Below are 16,083 nucleotides of genomic sequence, written 5' to 3' on the forward strand. Positions count from 1 at the left end.
GGGGGGGGGGCAGATGGCACGTCAGGAATTCCCAGTGACTCAGTCTGACCTGGGTTTCGGGGAGGGGAGGGGCCTCTTGCAGGTGAGACATCAGCCCTGTGGGAGGAGAACCCAAGAGTCCTGACTCCCAGCCCCACCCCCACTCTACCCATTAGACCCCCCCTCCCCTCCCAGAGCTGGGTTAGATCTCAGGAGTCCTGGCTGCCAGCCCCCTGCTCTAACCACTAGGCCCCACTCCCCTTCCAGGGCCAGAGAGAGAACCCAGGAGTCCTGACTCCTAGCCCCACCCCCACTCTAAAGACCCCCCTCCCCTCCCAGAGCTGGGATTGACCCCAGAAGTCCTGGCTCCCAGCCCCCCTGCTCTAACCACTAGACCCCACTCCACTCCCTTCCCCTCCCCTCGCCAGGGATAGAACCCAGGCATCCTGGTTCCCAGCCCGCCCCTGCTCTAGCCACTAGACTCCTCTTCTCTCCCAGAATAGATGCGTTATGAGGTCACTGGCTGACCCATCGCTTACCTCAACCCATCCTGGGCGCTTCCTTCTCCTTTCCTATTAGACCCACGTCACGGTGAGGCACACGGGCCTGGTGCCCTAGGGTGTGGAATGGGGCAGGACAGTTGGGGCAGTTCTCCCCTCCCCTTTGCTTCCCAAATCTGGTCCTGGCTCCCCGGGGGCCTGTGTGGCAACTGGGGGGCTGATGGGACTCGCTTCTGGGCAGGGCCCCAGACTGGGCTGCAGGACACCTGGATCCTTGTCCCAGCTCTGCCACAAACTCCCCCTGTGACCGGGAGCAAAGGGCAGTATGCCCCTGCCTCAGTTTCTCCAGCTGTACAATGTGGTGTCTGTTTAGGCTGGGAGCTCCTGGGTGTGGGGTCCGCTTTCACCATGTGTCCCGGCAGCACCTGTAAGGATGGGACCCCAATTTCAGTGTGTGGGCAGGAGGCCGGGGAGCAGCTCCCCACACATGTTCCCCCGGCCAGAGGACTGGTCCCCAGTGAGCCAGGACCATGGGGCAGGGCAATGGGGCAGCCAGGCCAGAGGCTAAAGTCCCGTCCTTGGCTGGTCATTAAACCCCCAGCCACATTGGGCAAGTGACAAGCAACCAACCACCCCTGGAGAGGGTCCCGGTGGGGAGGCGGAGGGGTGGGAAGCAGGGCTGTGTCTGGGGGGCAGGGGGCAAGTGGAATTGGGGTGGGCAGCTGTGGGGGGATGGGAAGGGGTGCTGGGGATTGGGCAGTAGGGCTGGTGGGAGTGGGCAAGGGGCTGTGGGGGAGGGGAAGTGGGGCTGGGGGCTTGGAAGTTGTGGGGGGATGGGAAGGGGTGAAATCGGGGGGGGGGGGCAGGACCGGGGCTAGTTTTGTCCAGCTCAGGAGTGGGAAGTGGTTTGTGGGTTTTTTGTCTAATTCCTGTTCCCGGGTTCTGCTGGACACGAACCCGATTTTTTTGCTTGATAAAACAAGTTGGTTGGGGGGGGGCACGGGGGCATTTGTGTGTGCGACAACCAGGATGTGTGTGTGTGATCTTGACAATCTCTCGCTCCACCCCAGCAGGCGGGGGGGCATCTGGGCCTGGCGCTGCATTTCTTCCATCCATGTTCTGCTCAAATCAGCTCCATTTCGCAAGCGAGCTGGGGATTTCTGTAAACGGGGGCATGTGTCACACACACGCCACAACCACACGGACACACACCGAAACACACACATTCCAAGGCCAGAAGGTATCTTGTGACCTTCCAGCCTGGCCTGATACAACAGGCCAGAGAAAGTCTCCACTCTGCTCCCAGAGCTGGGGAGAGAACCCAGGCGTCCTGGCTCCCCGGCTCCCCCCCCCAACCACTAGACCCCACTTCCCTCGCAGAGCTGGGGTGAGAACCCAGGCGTCCTGGCTCCCCGGCTCCCCCCCCCAACCACTAGACCCCATTTCCCTCACAGAGCTGGGGAGAGAACCCAGGCGTCCTGGCACCCAGTCCCCTCATTCTAACCACTCCTATTCTGGTGCTGTAACAGGGCATCACCCCAGGATTCTGCACCCCATAAAAGCCCGTGGGGCGCCCCAGCTGGGCCAGAGCCATGTTCTGGGGGGGGACACACACCCTCCTTCCATGGCGGCCTGGCCCCAGGGGCGGGAGCAGGGCTGGAAAGCCCCGGCCATCTGGCTCCTCGCGGGCCCTCAGAAAGCCCCAGTAGAAGAGCTGTTATCCTCCACTGGCATTGGCCACAAGGGGGCGACATGATGCAGGGTCACCGCCCCACACAGGACCATCCACCCCCCTCCCCCAAACCCTGTGGCAGCCCCCACAGGGTAACCCCCAGCTGTCCCTCCCCAGGCAGACCCCCCCAGCTGTTCCCCCCCAACCCATTTCCTGCCGATGCTCTAACTACCCCGCCTCCCTCTGGGAGCCCCCCAAGGGAACAACCCAACCAGACCCCCCGCCCCAGGGGGACCCCCCCAGGACCCCCTGCTGTTTCTCCCCCAGATACCGCCTACCCATCTCCCCTAAGAGCCCCCACGAGGTAACCCCCCAGCCCCTCCCAGTGGGGACCCCCAGCACCCCCGATGTTTATCCCCCAGATTACCCCCCCCCGGCTCTAGCCCACCTCCCCGAAGAGCCCCCGCCCCACTCCTGAGATCCCGGGCCCAGCCCCGCAGCCGGAGGGAGGGGGGGGAAGGGGTGTGTCCCAGGCGTGGACGAGGTGTGGGGGGGGAGGTTCTTAAGGCGGCCCCGGCGGGGGACGGCAGCACACATCAGCCAGAGGCAGGACGGGGCGACGGCGCCGGGGTCGCAGGTTCGAGCTCCGAAGCCATGGAGTCTGTGTGGGGCTGCATCCTGCTGGGGGCGCTGCTGAGCCAAGGTACTGGAGCCCGGACGCCTGGGTTCTCTCCCCCGCTCTGGGAGGGCCGTGGGGTCTAGTGGTTAGAGCGGGGGGGCGGTGCTCGGATGCCTGGGTTCTCTCCCTGGCTCTGGGAGGGACGTGGGGTCTAGTGGTTAGATCTGGGGTGGGGGTGCTCGGATGCCTGGGTTCTCTCCCTGGCTCTGGGAGGGCCGTGGGGTCTAGTGGTTAGAGCGTGGGGGGGTGCTCGGATGCCTGGGTTCTCTCCCCGGCTCTGGGAGGGCCGTGGGGTCTAGTGGTTAGAGCGGGGGGGGGTGCTCGGATGCCTGGGTTCTCTCCCTGGCTCTGGGAGGGACGTTGGGTCTAGTGGTTAGATCTGGGGGGCTGGGAGCCAGGACTCCTGGGTTCTCTCCCCGGCTCTGGGAGGGCCGTGGGGTCTAGTGATTAGAGCGGCGGGGGGGGAGGTTGCTCGGACGCCAGGGTTCTCTCCCCAGCTCCGAGGTGCAGCTGTGGCTGCAGGATTTGCCCCCCCCCCCCGCCCCAGCAGTGGGGCGGCAGGGCAGGATGCGAGCTGGCGGCCAGGTGGGCGCGGACGCGGGGAGCCGCTCGGTGGTTTTGTCCCGGCTCTTAGCCCTGAGTCAGATCCCGAAGGGGGAGGGAGAAGAGAACCCAGTGGGGGAGGGGCAGGACACTTCCCTGGCCAGGTGGGGGCTCGGCAGGGGGGCTGAGCCCCGCCCTAGGAGAGGGCTGTGAGCTGGGGGGGTCCCCTCCCCCGAGGAAGGGCCAGGAGTCCCCTGGGGGAGCAGATCCTCACCAGAGTTCAGGGCCCCCTCTCAGGGGGAGGAAGAGGTGAACTCAGTCCGCTCATTTCCCCTTAGCTCTGATTCACCATCAGCTGGGGACTGGATGTGGTTAGAGCGGGGGGGCCAGGACTCCTGGGTTCTCTCCGTGGCTCTGGGAGGGGAGTGCAGTCTAGTGGTTAGATCTGGGGGGCTGGGAGCCCGGACTCCTGGGTTCTCTCCCTCCCTCTGGGAGGGGAGTGCGGTCTAGTGGTTAGATCTGGGAGCCCGGACTCCTGGGTTCTCTCCCTGGCTCTGGGGGGGAGTGCAGTCTAGTGGTTAGATCTGGGGGGCTGGGACTTCTGGGTTCTGTTCCGATTCCTCCACGTCTCTCCGCCCAGCGGCTGCCCTGCGATGTTATTCTTGTGATGGGGACCGGAGCTGCCAGGAGATGGAGGACTGTGGGGAGCAGCAGGGACAGTGTCGCACAACTGCCCTCACCATGATCTCCCGTGAGTGCCCCCCAGTGACCAGCTAACCCCCGGCTAGCCCAGCCCTGGGCTCCCCTGACCCAGCCCTGCTGGTGCCCCTCACTCCCGACCCGCAGCCCCCTCCCAGCCCAGCCCTGGGCTCCCCTGACCCAGCCCTGCTGGTGCCCCTCACTCCCGACCCACAGCCCCCGGCTAGCCCAGCCCCGGGCTCCCCCGAGCCAGCCCTGCCAATGGCTCTGACTCTCTCCTCCACCCCCCAGGCTCCGGGGTCTCCGATCGGATCCAGAAGGGCTGCGACGTGCAGGGGAAACCCAACAACTCCATCTCCTTCGTCTCCCACGGGCAGATTGTGATGCTGGCGGAAGAGCACTGCGCTACCGACCTCTGCAACCAGGGGGTGCCCAAGGGTCAGTCCATGGAGCCGGCGGGGTCCTTCCCCTCCAGTCTGTTCGCTCTCCCCCGGGGTGTCCCGTTGTCCCCTGCTCACCCCGCCTCTCTCCCCCCCACAGCCCTGAGCTCCTTCCCCTCCAACGCCAGCCTGGATTGCCTCTCCTGCTCCTCCTCCGACCACTCCTGCTCCAGCCCCTCCTTGATGCGGATCCGGTGCCTGGACCCCCGGGAGCAGTGCGTGGACATCACAGCCATCTCCATGCCCGATGGTGAGCAGGGACCCGTCCCGAGACCCCCTCCCCGCCCCACATAGGGGGCCCAGGCCCCAGCACCTGATGGGCCTCTGCCTCTTTGCTGGAGACCCCCTGAGCCAGCTAGCCCCCCAGCCTGGGGCTGGATGGGGGCCAGCGCCCCCTAGAGGGGACAGGCCCCACGTCCCATTCCTGGCCCCCCTAAGCCAGCCAGTCCCCAGCCTGGGGCCGGATGGGAGCCAGCGCCCCCTAGAGGGGACAGGCCCCACGTCCCATTCCTGGCCCCCCTGAGCCAGCCAGTCCCCAGCCTGGGGCCGGATGGGAGCCAGCGCCCCCTAGAGGGGACAGGCCCCACGTCACCCCTGCTCTCTCTGTCCCCAGAGTTTCCCCAGGACGAGCGGCGCATCAAAGGCTGCGGGCAGATCTCTCGGTGCCAGGAGCCCCTGGGCTTCCACAACCAGGACAGCTTCTACCTGCTGCAATGCTGCAACTCCAGCCTGTGCAATAATGACGCCCACGGTAACCAGGGGGCTGCGGGTCGGGAGTGAGGGGCACCGGCAGAGCTGGGGGAGGGAGCCCAGGGCTGGGCTGGGAGGGGGCTGCGGGTCAGGAGTGAGGGGCACCGGCAGAGCTGGGGGGAGCCCAGGGCTGGGCTGGCAGGGGGCTGCGGGTCAGGAGTGAGGGGCACCAGCTGGTTTTCGGGCTGCCCAGTGATCCATTCTGACCCGGGTTCAGATTACCAGGAATCCCCCCTGCCCCTGAACGGAGTCACCTGCTTTGCCTGCGAAGGGAACTCCAGCCATGGCTGCACCCCAGAAAACATCACCCGGTTGCAGTGCCAGGGGCCCATGACCCACTGCATGGAGGCTGTGGGGAGCCATGGTGAGTAGCTGCAGAGCCAGCTGGGGGCGCCGTGCTGCGGGGGGTGGGGCAGGGGCCATGGTTCTGTGGGGGGAGAGGAGTGCAGGGGAGGGGCCACCAGGCTGGGGGAGGGTGGGGGACTCAGCGGGGGGCAGGGGCTGGGGGCTCGTCGGGGGCACTATGCGGTGGGGGTGCAGGGCTGGGGACAGTGGGCACCAGGCTGGGAGAGGGGCTCAGCCGGGGACGCCAGGCCATGGGAGGGCTGGGGGGCTCAGCAGGGGCACAGGGCAGGGGGCATCTCGCTCCAGGGGGTCTGGGTGGGGGCTTGGGGGCCGGCTCCGGGCTCCGTCTCACTCTCCTGCCCTCCCTCCCCAGCGCTGAGGGGGCCGGGCGCCATGCTGAAGGGCTGCGCCACCCCGGCCTGGTGCGATGCCCCCTACACCTCCATCTACAAGCGCCTGGCCGGGGTGCAGGCCCGCTGCTGCCAGGGCAACTTCTGCAACAGCCGGATCCAGGCGGGCGCCCTCCCCCCGGCCAGGAGGAGCCGGGCCGGCCGCAGGCTCGGGGCCCAGCCAGCCCTGCTCTACGGCGCTGCCCTCCTGGCCCTGCTCGTCCTGCTGCCCCGCAGCTCCTGATGCCCCGCGGGGAGACCGAGAGCGGGGCAGCTGGGAGCCAGGACTCCTGGGTCCTCTCCCCAGCTCGGGGAGGGGAGGGGGGATCTCGTGGTTCGAGCAGGGTGGGCTGGCAGTCCAATGAATCTGTTCTCCCCACGCACACGCTGCGTGAGCCACCCCTGTTCCCCTGGGATACCTCCATGGATTTGAAGGTTCATAATTTATTTTCCCATTAGGCTAAGGCCTGTCCGACTCAGTCCATCCGCTGGGGTCCCTCCCCAGCCCCTCACCCCTCTGCTGGCAGCTGACAGGCTGTGACCCTGTTTTATTATTATGATGATGGTTATTTTATTCTAATTTATGGTGCTTTTGTTATTTCATTAATAAACTTTATTTTATTGTAATTCCTGCCCTGCCCAGCAGGGGGAGCTGCCTGCAGTTCCTGTGTGGGGGCGGGTCTGTGTTGGGGGAGGCGGGTAGGGAAAGGGAGGTTGGCTCCAGGAGCAGAGTGGGGGAGGCCCCATGGGGTGATTTGGGGGGCGCCTGGATTCCCCTGGGCTACAGGGAAGCGAGAACATGGGGGCGTGTGTGTTTGTGTGACACCCCACCACCACCTCACAATCACACCTGCACAGTCGTCCCCCCTACACACCCACACACACCATGGGACCTCTTGTGGCTGCCTTGTTTTGCATGTTTGTGGCACTGGATATTTGAGTGCATTGTGTTGGCAGCTTATGTGATGTTTTTGGTGTGTTTGTGGCTTTGTTGGACTACGTTGCATTGTGTGTGCTCAGGTTCTGTTGTGAGTGTGGCTTTGGGGGGGCGGTTAGAAGTGTTTGTTAGAGGTTGTGAGTGTGGATGGATAGTGCCTGGGGCGCTGTGTGTTGGCGATTGTGGCGTGTTTCTCTGTGGGTTTGGGTGTAACTGTGGCTGGGCGGGGGTGGGGGTGGCATTTACGAGTTGTGTTTGCTTCTCTGGTTGTTTTTGTTGTATATTTTTGCCGGGGCAGGTACGACTGTGTGTGTGATGCTCTTCCCAGGGAATTGGGGTGTGAGGATGTGACTCAGCAGGGAGGGGGGAGTGTTGACCTGGGAATGTGCCCTGGGGATGGGAGACCTGAGAGCCTGTCACCTGAGCCAGGAGGGGGAGGGGGAGGTGACACCTCTGCCCAGGAATGTGAACAGAGGCTGCAGCAGGGAACCTGCTGGGTGGGTTGGGTGGGCAGTTTGGGAGGCTGGGGAGAGGAACACAGGGAACCCCAGGGCTGGGGTCTAAGCTCCCTGCTCCCCCAGAAGGACGTGATTGAGGGGTCCTGGTTGTACCCACAAGCTCTGTTGTGGACTGTGTTCCTGTTGTCCAATAAACCTTCTGTTTTACTGGCTGGCTGAGAGTCTCAGTGGATCCCAGGAAGAGGGGTGCAGGGCCTGGACTCCCCCACACTCCGCGACAACTGGTGGCAGCGGTGGGATCTACTGCACCCCGTGAACGGCGCTTCCTGCAGTAAGTGACTGGGGAACAGTAAAACGAAGGGGAATTGACGGGGACCAGGCGTGCTGAAGATTCAGAGAGAGACGGTTTCGGGGGGCGGCTAACCCCTGGGAATGTGTGACCAGAGAGAAAGACTTTTGCAGTAACAGGGTCCCCCGGGGGATTGCAGCGAGCGGTCCCAGGGGCGGAGGAGTCTGCAGCTCGACCCTGGCAAAGAGGTGGTGACCTCAAGAAGGACTGGCACACTAAGGGCTTTTCCTGGAAACCGTGGGAAGCTGCCCGGCCTGCGAGTGGCCAGCAGGGAGATGTACGCTAAACGCCTTAAGAGTGACCTGGTGGAGCTGTGCAGGCAGAGGGGGCTGCGCATCGGGAGGTCCACCAAGGAACAACTGATTGCCCAGTTGGAGGAGAGGGATCGCTTGAAGGACCCGATCCCTGTCCCTGAGGGGAGCCGCCCGGCAGACGCAGCGTGGGCCCCGGGGCCTGACCGGGCTGGGAGGGGTCAGACTGCTGCCGAGGACATCCCGAGACCCTTCCTACCTATGCCTGGGGGAGGGGTTGGGGGAAGCCCAGCGAATACCGAGGGCACCCTGACCCCAGCACCCAGCAGGGGATCCTCCCGGCGGAGCTCCCCATCCCTGGAGCGGAGGCGGCTGGAATGGGAGAGGGAGATGAAAATGAGGGAGCTGGAGGATCATGAAAAACAACGTCAACATGAGGAGAAACAACGTCAACATGAGCAGGAGGAGAAGGAGAGGGAGCGTCAGGAGAAGGAGAGGGAGCGTCAGGAGAAGGAGAAACAAAGACAGCATGAACTGGAGCTGGCCAGGCTGAGGAGCAGTGGGGCCCCGGCTGTGGTGAGTGAGGGGGGACCCAAGACTGCAAGGAACTTTGATAAGTGCTTCCTGGCCCAGCGGAAGGAGGGGGAGGACATAGATAGCTTCCTGACGGCCTTTGAGAATGCCTGTGAGCTGCACAGGGTTGACCCTGCAGACAGGCTCCAGTTTCTCACCCCCTTACTGGACCCCAAAGCCGTGGAGGTGTACAGCCGGATGACAGGGCCGGAGGCAGGTGTCACGGAGTCCCTGGGTGATGCTCTGGAACTGCTCCCCATGAAGCCAGTCAGGACTCTGGGGCAGTCGCCTTTCTGTGAGCAGCCTGTCTTCAGGACACGCAGCTCACACAGGTTCCACCTTCCTGGGTCTGACCTCGGAGCATTCAGCATCCTCTGCCCCTCCGTGCGCTTCCCACAGCGAGTCCGCTCAGGCGGTGCTCCTGGGGAAGCCAGAGGGTCCTGCACCCCAACTTCGCAGTCAGACGTGACTCTCAGCCAGCCAGTAAAACAGAAGGTTTATTAGACGACAGGAACATGGTCTAAAACAGAGCTTGCAGGTGCAGAGAACGGGACCCCTCAGCTGGGTCCATTTTGGGGGGCAGTGAGCCAGACAACCACGTCTGCACTTCACTCCATGTCCCAGCCAGCCCCAAACTGAAAACCCCCTCCAGCCCCTCCTCCTCTGGGCTTTGTTCCTTTCCCGGGCCAGGTGGTCACCTGATTCCTTTGTTCTCCAACCCTTCAGCTCTCACCTTGCAGGGGGGGAAGGGCCCAGGCCATCAGTTGCCAGGAAACAGGGTGTTGGCCATTCTCTGTGTCCAGACTCCTGCACACACATGCCCTCTAGGGCTCTGCAATGATCATACACCCTTACCCCACCCCCTAGATACTTAAGAACTGCCTAGGGGAAACTGAGGCACCCCCACACTATTCAGAGGAAACATTAAGAACAGTCCCACTTCGTCACATCTCTCCCCCCTTCGAGATCGAACTGAGCGGGGTCACTTTAGCCGGTGACCTGGGGAAGTTCGAAGCCACCAACGTTCCCATGGATGCCCCAGCATCTCTCCCATTCCTTGGTAGGAGTTACACCAGGCCCTTCCATTTTCACACCCTCCCTTAGGTCAGGGGTGGTCGATAGCACTCGCAGGCCGCATGTGGGAAGGTTTATGCAGCCCATGCCCTTTGGCCACCCCAAGAATGTCTCCCCATTGACCATCACCTTCTGCTCCCACTGGAGGTCCGAGGGGCCTGGCCCCAGGAAACTCCACACAGACATATAGGTTGGGGTCAGGAGTGGGAGCCTGTCCACATCCCCAACCATCTGGCTGACGGAGTCTATGGCCTTGGGACCCAGCAAGGGAGCTAAACACCGGGGCTTTTCCGCAGGGTCCCCCTGGTTCAAATCGTCAGCCTGCTCAAAGGCAGTGAGGTGGGCATCCACACACCCCCCCTCCTTAACCAGGGGCAGCAATTTAGTCTCGAGGTTCCCTGCGGAACTGGCCCCCCGGGATCTATCCCCACTCACCCCGGGGAGGTCCCCTGGGCCTCTCCGCTCCCCCACCGCCAGTTCATGCTGCTGCTGCTTCTGCAGCTCTTTCTCGGGCTCTCGCTGTCTCCCACAGTCCTCTTGCTCTCTCAGACTCAGCTCCAATCCCGTCCGTCTTGATCCCCCAATGGGGAACCCGATCGTGAAGACCCCCGTCTGGTCGGGGACAGGAGTCTTGGCGATGCCTGGCTCCCGCTCCAGCTGCTCCCAGATCCTGCTATAGCCCCATTTGGGGTCAGGAATCTGTTCCTTAGAGCGGTCATCCTCCTCCAGCTGCACGATTAACTCTGCTTTGGTGAACTTTCCAACGCTCAACCCTCTCTTTTTGCACAGGGTTACACTGTCCTTCTTAAGGAGACGGGGACAGGCCATCACTCCGCTCTCCCAAGTTGTTGTGGACTCACAGGCCCGTGTGTTCTCAGCTCCCCACGGTTTCCAGGGAGAACCCCTAGTGTGCCAGCCCTTCTCGAGGTCACCACCTCTTTGCCAGGGTCGAGCTGCAGACTCCTCCGCCCCTGAGACTGCTCGCTGCAGTCCCCAGGGGAACCCTGTTACTGCAAAAGTCCTTCTCTATGGTCACACACTCCTAGGGGTTAACCGCCCCCCGAAACCGATCCTCTCTGAGCCTTCAGCAGGCCTGGTCCTCGGCAATCCCCCTTCGTGTTACTGCTCCCCAGTCACTTACTGCAGGAAGCGCCATCCACGGGGTGCAGTACATCCCACCGCTGCCACCAGTTGTCACGGAGTCCCTGGGCGATGCTCTGGAACTGCTCCCCATGAAGCCAGTCAGGACTCTGGGGCAGTCGCCTTTCTGTGAGCAGCCTGTCTTCAGGACACACAGCTCACACAGCTTCCACCTTCCTGGGTCTGACCTCGGAGCATTCAGCATCCTCTGCCCCTCCGTGCGCTTCCCACAGCGAGTCCGCTCAGGCGGGGCTCCTGGGGAAGCCAGAGGGTCCTGCACCCCAACTTCGCAGTCAGACGTGACTCTCAGCCAGCCAGTAAAACAGAAGGTTTATTAGACGACAGGAACATGGTCTAAAACAGAGCTTGCAGGTGCAGAGAACGGGACCCCTCAGCTGGGTCCATTCTGGGGGGCAGTGAGCCAGACAACCACGTCTGCACTTCACTCCATGTCCCAGCCAGCCCCAAACTGAAAACCCCTCCAGCCCCTCCTCCTCTGGGCTTTGTTCCTTTCCCGGGCCAGGTGGTCACCTGATTCCTTTGTTCTCCAACCCTTCAGCTCTCACCTTGCAGGGGGGGAAGGGCCCAGGCCATCAGTTGCCAGGAAACAGGGTGTTGGCCATTCTCTGTGTCCAGACTCCTGCACACACCTGCCCTCTAGGGCTCTGCAATGATCATACACCCTTACCCCACCCCCTAGATACTTAAGAACTGCCTAGGGGAAACTGAGGCACCCCCACACTATTCAGAGGAAACATTAAGAACAGTCCCACTTCGTCACAGCAGGGGACTATGAACTGTTCAAACAGGCCCTGCTCCGTGAGTTTGGGCTGACCCCCGAGATGTACCGGAGAAGGTTCCGGAGTCAGCGTAAAACGCCTGAGGTCACCTACCTACAACTGGCCAACCGGATGCAGGGGTATGCCCGCAAGTGGACAGCGGGGGCCCGAGCTAAAGAGGACCTGCTTGACCTAATCGTACTGGAGCAACTGTATGAACAGTGCCCTTCCGACCTGAGGCTGTGGTTGGTGGACAAAAAGCTCGAGAACCCCCAGCACGCAGGGCAGCTGGCCGACGAGTTTGTGAACAGTCGGTCAGGGGGTAGCCGGGAGGAGTCCCAAAAGAACAGGCCCCCCCCGATGCAGAGAGAGAGTCACCAGGGGGCCTCCCAGCGGGGAAATAGGGAGAACCCCCTCCCAAGGGGAACGCCTGGCGTCGGGCCCCTCCGACCCGCTCGAGGGGACCAACGTGACCTGAGCTGCTATCACTGTGGCCAGAGAGGCCACATACGGTCCCAGTGCCCTGGGCTCAGGGACAAACTGAGCAGACCCAACCTACCCAGGGTTAATTGGGTAGGGACCCAGCTGGACGAGGGGCAGACGACCCAGGAAAGGGGGCCTACCAGTTTACCACCTGCTCAGGAGGGAAGAGTACCCCAGGCCAGCTCCACCAGAGGGCTGGAGGCTCTGGACTCAGGGCGCTCAGTTTACAGGGTGGGCGCGGGGCTGTCCCTCCGGAGAGAGTGCCTTGTTCCCCTGGAGGTGGATGGGAGGAAGGTCAATGGATACTGGGATACGGGCGCGGAGGTGACGCTGGCCCGGCCCGAGGTGGTGGCCCCAGATCGGGTGGTGCCCAACACCTACCTGACCCTGACAGGGGTGGGCGGGACCCCATTTAAGGTGCCCGTGGCAAGGGTACACCTGAAATGGGGGGCCAAGGAGGGCCCCAAGGATGTGGGGGTACACCACCATTTGCCCACTGAAGTTTTGATGGGGGGAGACCTAGAGGACTGGCCAAGCAAGCCCCAGACCGCCCTGGTTGTGACCCGTAGCCAGAGCCAGCGAGGGCCACTGCTCCCTGACCTCGGGGAGGGTACCGCACCGGAGGCGCAGGACCCTACCCTGGTGGGAAGGGAGGGCCGAGGGGCACGGCTCAGAGAGGCTGAGGCCTCAGACCTGGCCACTGAGGGGGAACCGGTCCCCATCCCTTCCCCAGCCGCTGAGTTCCAGGCCGAGTTGAGGAAAGATCCCTCCTTGCGGAAGCTCAGGGACCTGGCCGACCTCAGGGTGGTACGGACCATGAGGAGAGGCTGCCAGGAGAGGTTCCTGTGGGAGAAGGGGTTCCTGTACCGAGAATGGGCTCCCACAAGGGAAGTAGAGTCCTGTGGGGTCAGGAGGCAGCTGGTGGTCCCCCAGAAGTATCGCCGCAAGCTCCTGTCCCTGGCCCATGACATCCCCCTCGCAGGGCACCAGGGAATCCGGCGCACCCGGCAGAGGTTGCTACAGAACTTTTACTGGCCCGGGGTCTTTACCACGGTCCGGCAGTATTGCCGATCCTGTGACCCCTGTCAGAGGGTGGGGAAGGCCCGGGACAAGGGGAAAGCGGCTTTGAGACCTTTGCCCATCATAGAGGAGCCTTTCCAGAAGGTGGCCATGGACATCGTGGGGCCTCTCAGCAAGACGACCCGGTCGGGGAAGAAATACATTCTGGTGGTGGTAGATTTTGCCACCCGCTACCCCGAGGCAGTGCCCTTAGCTTCCATTGAAGCAGACACCGTGGCCGATGCGCTCCTGACCATTTTCAGCCGAGTGGGGTTCCCCAAGGAAGTCTTGACAGACCAAGGCTCCAACTTCATGTCGGCCCTGCTCCGGTGCTTGTGGGAGAAATGTGGGGTCCGGCACGACTGGGCCTCAGCTTATCACCCCCAGTCCAACGGGCTGGTGGAGAGGTTTAACGGGACGCTAAAGATGATGCTGAAAACCTTTATGAACCAGCACCCGCAGGATTGGGACAAGTACTTACCTCACCTGCTGTTCGCGTACAGGGAGGTGCCCCAGGAGTCTACCGGATTTTCGCCTTTCGAACTGTTATATGGAAGGAGGGTGAGGGGCCCCCTGGACCTGATGAGAGACGAGTGGGAGGGGAAGGCCACTCCCGATGGAGAGTCAGTGGTGGAGTATGTCCTGATCTTCCGAGAGAGACTGGCTGAACTCATGGGGCTGGCCAGGGAGAATCTGGCCAGAGCCCAGAAGAAGCAGAAGGTCTGGTATGACCGCACGGCAAGGGCCCGTGCCTACGCCACCGGGGATCCGGTGATGGTTCTCATCCCCGTGAGAAAGAACAAACTACAGGCCGCCTGGGAGGGCCCTTTCAAGGTCGTCAAGCAGCTCAATGAGGTAAACTATGTGGTGGAGCTGTCGAACCGGGCGCACCACCGCCGGGTGTACCATGTGAATATGATGAAGCCATATTATGCCAGGGGGAATGTGGTGTTGGCCGTGTGTGGACAGTGGGAAGAGCAGGGAGATGACCCTTTAGTAGATCTATTCCCTGGGACCAGAGCTGGTTCCCCCCTGGAAACAATCCCCCTCTCGGATCAACTAACCCCTGCCCAGCAAGCTGAGGTCAGGGGGGTGCTGCATCCGTACCGACAGCTGTTTTCCAACCAGCCTGGACGCACTAATCTGACTGTCCACCGGGTGCAGACAGGGTCGCACCCGCCGATAAGATGCTCCCCCTTCCGAGTCACAGGGAAAACTGCTCAGGACCTGGAAAGAGAGGTCCGGGACATGCTGGCTTTGGGGGTGATCCAGCCATCGGCCAGCCCTTGGGCCTCGCCGGTGGTGCTGGTCCCCAAAAAGGACGGGTCGGTCCGGTTCTGCGTGGACTATCGGAAGCTCAATGCCATCACTGTATCTGATGCCTACCCCATGCCCAGGCCGGACGAGCTCCTAGACAAACTGGGAGGAGCTCGGTACCTTACCACCATGGACCTTACAAAGGGCTACTGGCAAGTGCCGCTGGATGCAGATGCCCGACTGAAATCGGCCTTTATCACCCCTCTGGGGCTCTATGAGTTCCTGACCCTGCCTTTCGGCCTCAAGGGAGCGCCGGCCACCTTCCAGCGCCTGGTGGACCAGCTCCTGAGGGGGATGGAGAGTTTTGCCGTGGCGTATATTGATGACATCTGTGTCTTTAGCCAGACCTGGGAGGACCACGTGTCCCAGGTTAGACAAGTGCTGGACCGACTCCAGGGGGCTGGGCTGACTGTAAAAGCGGAGAAGTGCAAGGTGGGGATGGCGGAAGTGTCTTACCTGGGCCATCGGGTGGGGAGCGGCCGCCTAAAGCCGGAACCAGCCAAGGTGGAGGTGATCAGAGACTGGCCCGCTCCCCACACCAAAAAGCAGGTCCAAGCCTTTATTGGGATGGCAGGATACTACCGAAGATTTGTGCCTCACTTTAGCGCCATAGCCACCCCCATCACTGAGCTATGCAAGAAGGGGAAGCCAGACAAGGTGGTCTGGACCGAGCAGTGCCAGGTGGCTTTCCGGGCGCTGAAGGAGGCTCTGGTCAGTGGCCCAGTTCTGGCGAACCCGGACTTTGACAAGGCCTTTGTGGTGTTCACCGACGCCTCCGACACGGGACTGGGGGCGGTGTTAATGCAGGAGGATGAAAAGGGGGAGAGACACCCCATCGTGTACCTGAGCAAGAAGTTGCTACCCCGGGAGCAACACTACGCGGCCATCGAGAAGGAGTGCCTGGCCATGGTGTGGGCCCTCAAGAAACTAGAGCCCTATCTCTTCGGGCGACACTTCACCGTCTACACCGACCACTCTCCCCTGACCTGGCTGCACCAGATGAAAGGAGCCAACGCCAAGCTCCTGAGATGGAGCCTGCTCCTGCAGGATTACGACATGGACGTGGTCCACGTGAAGGGAAGTGCCAACCTGATAGCGGATGCGCTGTCCCGGAGAGGGGGCCCCGAACTTCCCCAGGCCACTGGTCACAGTGACCCCGCTCAGTTCAGTCTCGAAGGGGGGAGAGATGTGACGATGTGACTCAGCAGGGAGGGGGGAGTGTTGACCTGGGAATGTGCCCTGGGGATGGGAGTCCTGAGAGCCTGTCACCTGAGCCAGGAGGGGGAGGGGGAGGTGACACCTCTGCCCAGGAATGTGAACAGAGGCTGCAGCAGGGAACCTGCGGGGTGAGTTTAGTTGGCAGTTTGGAGGCTGGGGGGAGGAACACAGGGAACCCCAGGGCTGGGGTCTAAGCTCCCTGCTCCCCCAGAAGGACGTGATTGAGGGGTCCTGGTTGTACCCACAAGCTCTGTTGTGGACTGTGTTCCTGTTGTCCAATAAACCTTCTGTTTTACTGGCTGGCTGAGAGTCTCAGTGGATCCCAGGAAGAGGGGTGCAGGGCCTGGACTCCCCCACACTCCGCGACATGGGGTGTGTGGCTTTGTGTGTGGCTGCTGAGGCGTGGGGTGTGTGGTTGTACATTCAGGCATCTGTGTCGTGCTGTAGGT

General features: G+C 62.5%; 1 protein-coding gene across 1 annotated transcript; it reads left to right on the forward strand.

Annotated features, from left to right (window-relative positions):
• The first annotated feature begins 2,758 nt into the window (after positions 1 to 2,758).
• Positions 2,759 to 6,623, forward strand: LOC125625585 (urokinase plasminogen activator surface receptor). Its single transcript, XM_048827849.2, has 7 exons — positions 2,759 to 2,854; positions 4,014 to 4,124; positions 4,364 to 4,510; positions 4,613 to 4,762; positions 5,126 to 5,263; positions 5,480 to 5,626; positions 5,981 to 6,623. The coding sequence occupies exons 1-7, from the start codon at positions 2,806 to 2,808 to the stop codon at positions 6,238 to 6,240; spliced, it is 1,002 nt and encodes a 333-aa protein (XP_048683806.1). The 5' UTR covers positions 2,759 to 2,805; the 3' UTR covers positions 6,241 to 6,623.
• The last annotated feature ends 9,460 nt before the right edge of the window (positions 6,624 to 16,083 follow it).

This window comes from Caretta caretta, chromosome 24 (assembly GCF_965140235.1).
Source record: "Caretta caretta isolate rCarCar2 chromosome 24, rCarCar1.hap1, whole genome shotgun sequence".
Classification (NCBI taxonomy): Eukaryota; Metazoa; Chordata; order Testudines; family Cheloniidae; genus Caretta; species Caretta caretta.

Excerpts from the sequence above, each read along its gene's own strand:
- LOC125625585 (XM_048827849.2), top strand. The coding sequence starts at position 2,806 with ATGGAGTCTGTGTGGGGCTGCATCCTGCTGGGGGCGCTGCTGAGCCAA. Across the intron at positions 2,855-4,013 it reads GGGGGCGCTGCTGAGCCAAG|CGGCTGCCCTGCGATGTTAT; the intron begins GTACTGGAGCCC and ends CTCTCCGCCCAG. Across the intron at positions 4,511-4,612 it reads CAACCAGGGGGTGCCCAAGG|CCCTGAGCTCCTTCCCCTCC; the intron begins GTCAGTCCATGG and ends TCCCCCCCACAG.